Genomic DNA, 9,017 nt, shown 5'->3' on the forward strand with positions numbered 1-9,017 from the left:
AGAGAGAGAGTGTGAAAGTTCCACCAAACATTGGTTTTTTCTGAGTTTTGAATCTTTTCTTCAAGCTTAATCATGAAAGGCGAATGGAGAAGGGTAACAGGGAAGAGGAACAGGTTTTTGGAGAGGACCTCATGGGACATTCTTAAGAAGGAGTCTGGTTTTAATAAGAAAGAGGTGCTAACCATTTTCATTGCTGAGTTTGAAGATAAATGGAGTGCCAGAGATTTGTATATAGAATTCAAAGATTTGGGAGTGATTGAGGAGATTGTGATCCCACCAAAACGAGACTGGCGTGGTAAAAGATTCGGGTTTGTTAGATTTGTGAATGTCGTCGACGAGAAGAACTTGGAAACAAAAATGGATAACATATGGCTAGATGGTGTTAAACTCAATGCAAACATTTCAAGGATAAGGAGAAAAGAACAGAAGAACAACTACATCATTAAGAACAATTCTATGACCAAAGTGTTGAAACCTTCACCTAAACAGGTCCGATTCGAAGAGATTGCTGCTACAAACTTCTCAGGGCCTTCTAAGGACAGGGGAGGTGAGGGATACTCAAAATCTTATGCAGACATTATCAAAGGAAACAAAGGTTCAATACCTGTGGAAGAAAATTCAATCAGTCAATCCTTTTTCTTCACAACACTTGAATCTGAGTTATCAAGATACAACAAAGCAAAGGTGGGAGTAACAAGAAAGGTCGGTGACGCTTACGCGGTGGCTAACAGTCTGTTGGAGGAGGGTATATTCACCGTGTCGGCAACTGCACTTGGCCCAAACCTCTGCCTATTAGAGGAAAGTGCTGAAGGAGAGCTTGATACCTTGTTGCTCGAAGGGAAAGAGTGGATAGATTTCTGGTTTTCAGAGGTGAGAAACTGGAAGAAATCTGATGTTTACTGTGTTAGAGTGGCATCGGTGTCCATATACGGCGCGCCCTGTTTCACAAGGAACGAAAGGTTCTTGAACATTTTGCTAGCAGGATTCGGAAAAATTTCAAACCCACAAATTTTGAAACAAAAAGAAAATAGGTTGGATGTTTGTAGAGTGATGATCTTTACTGAACACCTGGAAACAGTTAGAAGCAAATCTAGGGTTTGTATTGATGGGGATTGGTACAACATCATGATTATCGAAGAACAAACCTGGGCTTTGGGAGATTCTGAAGACTCATCATCTTCCTGCAGCAGGTCGTCGATAGGTGAAACCTCCGTTTCACACAACGGTTCCCACGACGGAGAAGATGAGTCACCGCAGCGGCGGACGAGCCTCGATTGCACCACGCATAGGAATCCGAGCCAGAGCATTTATTGTGACGTTGACAACAGCACCGAAAGCCTGCAAATCAAAAACGATGGATCACAGAATAGAAGAGGATTTGAAGCAAACAATAATTGTTAAGGAGGAAAACCTGCTAACCTTTCAGAAAACCTTAGCATTTCTGATCCTATTTCAATGACATCTTTTGACCTAGTGAGGGAGAAGGAAACGGCGCTGCAAGAGGAAAATGTAGAAGAGTCTTTTATCAAAGAAGTTGACAGGGTGGGACCGGGTGGATTGATTGTTTTAAATAATCAATGCAACTTTTTAAATTCAAAAACAGATGAGGTGGCAGAGACCGTTTCAAAAGGAGACTTAATAGGGGGAGAAGGGTTTTCTTTGAGAGAAGTAGAAGTGGACCCCAAACCAAATGACAAAACGACAAAAGAGGAGGGTTTTTCTTTAAACGTGGGCCAGGGCCTCATTGCAACAAATATGTCGTTGGAAGAGGGGTTTGCATGCATGCAAAATCACAAACTCAAAAATAACACAATAGCTTCAAATAATTTTGTGGTTCCCATAAAGAGAACAATTAAAAACTTCAAGAAGACTGACACTACGAACAAGGGAAAGAAAATCCTATGCTTCGACGAGCATTGTCAAAGGGTGAAGAATTGTAAAAAAGAAAGGAAGAAAATTAGAGAGGTGCTGGAAATAGGAGGGCAAGCAGAAATTTCTTTCTACCCTGTTGAAATCCGGTTACAGGAAGGGAAGGAGATTAATAAGATAGGAGAAAATATTAAATCCAACACAACCAAGCTTTTCTTGAAGTCGAATTACTTGTCCGGAGGATTACCTTTAACATGTGAGTCAATTTCAAGCACCGACATCAATAATTGCAATAAAAGAATTTCTAATGGAGTGCTTAACAAGGCGGCGGAGGGGCTCTGGAATTCAATGGTCAAGTTGGGAGTCAAGAACATCTCCGATAAATTCGATCCAATAGCAAAAGTTAAGGAGATGGAAAGTAGGGACATCAAAGGGGAAGAAGAGAAGTCGGGGACCAACAATCAAGTACCCCCATGATTATATTCTCCCTAAACTTGCGAGGAGGAGGAAACCGTGCAAAGAGGAAGAGAGTTGGATATCTTGTTCAAAAAGGGGATGTAGATATTTGCTTCATTCAAGAGATAAAACTAAGTGGCTTAGAGTGTAACATGGTAAAAGAAATGTGGGGAGACAATCAAGTGGAGTGGTCGCATTTGGATGCTAACGGGACATCGGGAGGCATCCTAACGATGTGGAAAAAGGATCTTTTCAAACTTCTCTTTAGTTTCCATGGCGAGGGCTTTCTTGGTCTTTGCATGGAGAAAGAAGGAAACCTTATTTACTTTGTGAATGTATACGCTTCTTGCAACCTTAACGTGAGGAAAAGGTCTTGGGATAAGTTAAGGGAGTTCAAAAACAACAATTCAAAAGGTTCTTGGTGCATTGGAGGAGACTTTAATTCAATTACTTCCTTAGAAGAAAGAATTGGGATCTTTAATTGTAACTATGGGAGGGAGATTTCAATCTTTAAAAAGTTCATAGTAGATATGGAATTAGTGGATCTCCCTACCATAGGAGGCAAGTTTACTTGGATAAAGAGCAATGGCAAAAGTATGAGTAGGATTGATAGATTTCTCTTGTCGGATAGCCTTATAGAAGATTGGAATGTGGTAGGCCAATACATCGGTGAGAGGGATGTGTCCGATCATGCTCCTATTTGGTTGACAGATAATAGAAAGGATTGGGGTCCCAAACCTTTTAAGTTCAACAATTTGTGGTTAAAACATGAGGATATGAACAATTTTGTGGAGGAGGAATGGAAGAAGATTGTCATTAAAGGAAGAGGTGATTTTTGCTTGGTAGAAAAGATGAAAACTCTCAAAAACCGGTTAACTTGGTGGAACATAAATGTGTTTGGGTGGATAGACCTCAAAATTAACAACGATGGGAAAGAGATGCATTCTTTAGATAACGTGTGTCGCACGCTCGCGAAAAATGAACAGAGTCGCCACCAATATATTTATCCCATAAGGGAAATGAATATCAGAAAACCTAGCAAAGGAAGGAACAAGGTCTCGCGACCAGAGAATCAAGGTACGGGAGTCGGTTACGCAAGGGGAAGGTATTAGCACCCCTCGCGTCCATCGTACACGATGGTATCCACCTATGTCTGTTTCTATCTAAAGGGTGTGTACTATGTCTATGTCTACATGAGAATGAATGCAAAATGTAGGGAAAATAAAGAATTGTACTCGCACGGGCCCTACCCCGCTGCCTACGTATCCTTTTCAGGAATCAGAGTTACCGTAGCTCGGCTAAAGATTTTCTGTTTGTTTTTGTGTTTTATAGTTGGGCGGAGTTAACGCTCGCGCTCTTGCATAAGGGATCGCCTAGGATGCAATAGAGCGGAGATAACATGCCCTTAGAAAGAAGAAAAAGAGAGATTGGTTTGTGTCTTTTAGGATAATTCCATGATGACAAAACCCACTACAAGGCTTCGCATCACTTCCTTACTTTGTGTTAAATCTGACCATCTATTAAGTGTTTTAAGTGTTTTTGGTTGGTGTTTTTTAAGGGGATTTAATTTTGTGACTTAGATCATACCAAAAAGAGTTTTGTTTTGCATATTTAGAGAACGCACATCGAGGCCTACGCCACAATCGTTTCTCTAAATAGCGGTTAAGAAATACATCGAGGCTTCACACCTCAATCATTTCTTTTCCGCTAAGTAAATGAAATACAAAAAGAAGTTCCTTTGTGAGTACTTAGAGAATGCACACCGAGGCCTACACCACAATTGTTTCTCTAAGCAACGGTTAAGAAATACATCGAGGCTTCACACCTCTATCATTTCTTCTCCGCTAAGTAGGAAAGAACATACATCGGGGCCTACACCCCAATCATTTCTTTCCTACTATGAAATATAGTAACGGTATGATCTTCATCGATATTTATTAAGTATTTTAAAAGTTGAAAAGGAAAAGAATGCAATAGGGAACTATATCTAAATTCTAGTCTAAGTTGTCTATACAAGGGAATTAAAATGAAACTATGCGATCTATTAAAAGAAACTATACATGGAATAGGTAAAGGAAAATCAATATGCGACAAATAAGATTGAGAACTATAGCAAACAAATTGGCATTCACAAACACCCATATATCGGTTAAATCTATATCACAAAACAAGACTAAAAAATTTAATTCCTAAGTCTATTAGAGAATTATTTACAAAGAAGTATTAATCAAAGGGAATTCAAATATTTTGTGAAGAAAAAGATTTATTAAAAGGATTAAAACAATTAAGAAAAATCAATAAAAATCATGACAACTCTTTACGCACCCTAAAATACCTAAAACCATTTTTATGTATTTTTTATTTCATGGAAATTGCAATTATCAAACAAGAAATAAAAGAAAACACATTTTATTATTTTTATTAAAAAACTGCCAACAGAGGGGGTGAATTAGCAATTTCAATATGGACTGATTTCTTGTTCAGTGGCGCATCTGGGCCAAACAGAAGGGTGTGAGTATTAACAAGACGCTAGGCCCATAGTGCTCAGCGTGCCAGTGCTAGTAAAGTAAGGGTGTGTCCAGCAAACTTGTGATAAGCCCAAATAACAAGTGCATCTATGGTCCAAAGGAAACCTTTTCATCACTTATCCAATTTTATTTTTATCTTATTTTCTTCAGCAAGTGGAATATTATGTTAGACCAACGTGACATGCAAATGATAAGGAATAAAATCAACTGGTAAAGAACTTTTTTAAGTTGCAAAAGACAAAACTTAGCATAGGCCATTCACACGACGCCACCACACCATCAAATGATTGCAGAAAGGACAAAAGCACAAAAATGGGGCACGGACGAATCACGTCGTGCCACGCGTGCTTGCCAACTTTACCATCATGCACGTGAATTCAGATGACGAAGAAGAACTCCGGTCATCCCCTCCGGCGAAACTTCACCGCCTGCAACCATGTTTACGCCCAGAAAAAGTTTAAACCTATATCGATCCACTCGGATTTCTCCGCTGATTCCAAATCCGCCATTAGTTTTCCATGAGAGATTCTCTAAAGCCCTAACCGAAGCCAAATAGGAAACCCTAACTAACACAAAACTTCATTGAAATGAAAGATTTCTACGTCACGCTAATCCTCATGCTACACAGAGATCGAGTATACGATTTAAACGTGCGAACAGTAGTCACATGGCATAGGACAGATCACACTAAAAAATCATAAGACTTTCATGCACGTTCAATGCGCCGATGCGTACATGGTGCTACTTCTAAGAGGGTCTGAGAGAGTTTACCTTCAAGATCCTGAGCGGAAACTCCAGAAGGCTTTGTGATCCTAGGCTTGAAATTGTGATGATGCAGTTGTTGTAGGTTCTTGGTCTTCGAGATAGCTCAGTTTGGGGATCTTGCAGTATGCACTAGAATGATGGAGGTTCGTGAGTCTTGACAGCGTTGATAGTGATGATCCCCGCGTCTTCAGGATTGGCGATGAGGTTATGAAGTCTAATGGAGCATGCTGAACGTGATGATGATGATCGTAGAAGGTTGAGAGTGATGAGTGGTGTTTGAATGGTGAAGGTGGTTGTTATGGTGGTTGGTGGTGATGAAGGTAGTTACGGTGGTTTGTTAGAGGTTGTTGTGGAGGTTGGAGGTGGTAGTTATGGTGGTTGAAAAACAGTTAGGGTGGTTATGGTGGAGAGAGATGAAGAGAGAGATGCGTGTAGAAGAGAGAGAGGGTAGAGTGATTTGAAACTGTAAAAAAGAAGAATGAATGCCTCCTCTGAATTTGTGAAAGAATTATGTTTTTATAGTATGAGGTGTATGGGAGTTATGGTGTGTCATGCAGTAGCTTATCTTTTCTCAATCTTTCTGAACAAGGGTTGTGTAGTATTTGGAGAAATGGATATGCTGCAAGATATCTCATATGTTGTTCATTAAAAACTGCATGGCACCAACTTTGTGCATCAATAACTCTAGATACAAACCACCAAACAGTTCAATCTTGGTATCAGTTCGAAGAGGGCATGGCATAAAGCGCCTTTCACGTTGGAAGTTTCGAGAGAATACCCCTGTAGCCTATTCAGAAATTGCTTGCAAAGTGATGACATGCCACTGCTCACTATCTGCGTGTGTGACCTGGCTATGGCTCTGACCTTGGCAAAAACGTGACTAGCCCAGGATATGACTTTGAGTCTCCCTATCTTGGTCTACACATATTCAATGGTTTCCATTTATGGTTCGTTGGAAAGAGCTCATGGAAAAGAGCAATTTGATACCAAGATGACTCCCGATGAAGATTTGTAGAGTCTTAAATTTGATGTCCAAAGTAGCACGCCAGGTGTTTGTGGTAAGGTTGCGCGCGTGACTTGAATCTCTGCCCAGTCGGATGTGTAACATTGGTCTTGTGAGGACGTGACTTTGGAAGCTTGCAATCGTTTCAATATTTGTCCAAATGACTCGATTCTTGTCTCATTGGAAAGAGCACATGGGGGAGAATAGAAACATACCAATGTTGCATTTCAAAGACTCTTTTATATCTCTATGATCGGTCTTGAATTTGGCACGCCACGTGTTTGATGGAATGTTCACGCGTGCCCAAAATTTTCCTAAGTGTCATGACTTGGATTCAGTATGTTTCTCCCAACTTCCAACCCTTTTATCTCTTCAACCAAGCCTCTAATGAGAAAACTTCCAACTAGAGAGTTGTAGTATGCCATGATCTGAGTATTTTCATGTTGGGACCTTTCTCCAAAAACTCCGTTTGCCACGTGTAAAATGATGATGAAGTGGACTGCTCTTCATGTTTTTAAAAGCCAAATATTTTCTAAGTATGAGAACTTTCCATTTTTAGCCATTTTTTCTATTTTTGGCAATTCTTGTCGAACTCTCGATTTTATTCATTCCTCGACTTTTCTTGACCGATTTTCCACCAAAAGTCAATGTTTGAATAATTCTTCTGATTTTGACCCGAAAGTCAACTGTTCTGATTTTCCTCCGATTTCAATGAAACTCCCAATTAATCTGCTTCTGGCCAATGGAAATCAACTGAACACTTCCACACAAGCATCATACCACTTCTCCTTACAAAATCAGCTCTTGATCAATGTATTTGACCAAAAAGTTAACTGCGTTGACTTTGGTCAAGAAACCCTAATTCAGGATAATCAGATGAACATCAAGCTTGTACTTTTCAACCAATGCCTTGAGTTGAGAATGAGAGAACCCTAATCCAGGAGGACTTCAATGAACATAGAGCCACATGATTGCACCTCAGATCCATACATTTGGTAGGAAATCTTCTGCCATAAAAGCTATCCCTTGCTAGTCTCTGGTTAATACCAATGATATGAATGCATGGGTATGGATTATGACCTAAGTGATGTATGTACATGAATGTAAAGCCTAAGCCAGTTAGAAGTAAAGGGGTAGGACAAATTTGGGGTATGACAGCTGCCCCTATTTAATCATCTTAAACCTGAAGGTGAGATTGGCGTTAGCCTTTCGAACATTCGAGGTAGAAGAAGATTAAATACCAAAGTACCAAAAATTTGTCCTAAAGAGAAGATGGTGTAAGTGTTATTCTTATTTTTGTTTTGATATCTGCTGGGGAAAGAGAATTGTTTTTTTCTTTTTTCTGGTGGAGAAGTTACAGTGAGTAGTGGTCGAATGGTGATAGCTTGTAACGTAGCCTAGGTGCCAATACAAGGTTTTCAAAGAGAATGGTTGTATGAGATAATGACTGAAAGGAAAAGACCTCGTGCGATCTACAACTCAACATCGGGAGAAGACCTCGTACGATCTTCAGGATAGAAAGGAAATAGACCTCTTGCGATCTACGACTCAACATCGACTCGACATCAGGAGAGGATCTCGTACGATCTTCAGGACAGAAAGGAAATAGATCTCTTGCGATCTACGACTCAACATCGACTCGACATCAGGAGAGGATCTCGTACGATCTTCAAAACTGAAAAGAAAAGATCTCGTGCGACCTATGACTCAACATCGGGAGAAGACCTCGTACGATCCTCAGGACAGAATAGACCTCGTACGATCTAAGACTCAACATCGGCGTTCGGTTTCGAAATAGTTTGCCAAGTTGAACATTGGGCTTTGAAAAGGGTTTGCCAGGTTAGGAACTGGGCTTTGAAAAGGGTTTGCCAGGTTAGAAACTGGGCTTTGAAAAGGTTTGCCAGCTTGGAAACTGGGCTTGAAAAGTTTTCCCATACGGGGGAAGGGACCACGGAGACTAGTGACAACTAGACTCGATCCAAAAGACATGATCACGAAGATGTTGATGCTTGCGAAGCATAAGAATTACATTAATCCCTCAGGCCAAAGGCGGGGTGTAGCTCTTCAAGAGTGGCAATCGTTCGAATTGCCACACACCAAGTATGGTTATTCAAACGATTGAAAAATGAGATAGGTTGAATGCCCACCCTCATTCGCACTCTAGTTTGCACTCAGCACACGGGAAATAACCACGACAAGACTAGTGACGACTAGACTTGGCAAGAAGATGGAAGTAACCACTAGGAATTACGGAGATATTGATGCTTGCGAAGCATAAGAATTACATTAATCCCTCAGGCCAAAAGGCGGGGTGTAACTCTTCAAGAGCGGCAATCGTTCGAATTGCCACACACCAAGTATGATCATTCAAGCGATTGAAAAAATGAGATGGGTTG

At 40.4% G+C, this 9,017-nt stretch overlaps 1 protein-coding gene across 1 annotated transcript; it reads left to right on the forward strand.

Annotated features, from left to right (window-relative positions):
- The first annotated feature begins 2,342 nt into the window (after positions 1 to 2,342).
- On the forward strand, positions 2,343 to 6,000 carry LOC131656963 (uncharacterized). Its single transcript, XM_058926504.1, has 2 exons — positions 2,343 to 3,281; positions 5,908 to 6,000. The coding sequence occupies exons 1-2, from the start codon at positions 2,343 to 2,345 to the stop codon at positions 5,998 to 6,000; spliced, it is 1,032 nt and encodes a 343-aa protein (XP_058782487.1).
- The last annotated feature ends 3,017 nt before the right edge of the window (positions 6,001 to 9,017 follow it).

This window comes from Vicia villosa, linkage group LG1 (assembly GCF_029867415.1).
Source record: "Vicia villosa cultivar HV-30 ecotype Madison, WI linkage group LG1, Vvil1.0, whole genome shotgun sequence".
Classification (NCBI taxonomy): domain Eukaryota; kingdom Viridiplantae; phylum Streptophyta; class Magnoliopsida; order Fabales; family Fabaceae; genus Vicia; species Vicia villosa.

Excerpts from the sequence above, each read along its gene's own strand:
- LOC131656963 (XM_058926504.1), top strand. The coding sequence starts at position 2,343 with ATGATTATATTCTCCCTAAACTTGCGAGGAGGAGGAAACCGTGCAAAG. Across the intron at positions 3,282-5,907 it reads AGATGCATTCTTTAGATAAC|GTGGTTGTTATGGTGGTTGG; the intron begins GTGTGTCGCACG and ends TGAATGGTGAAG.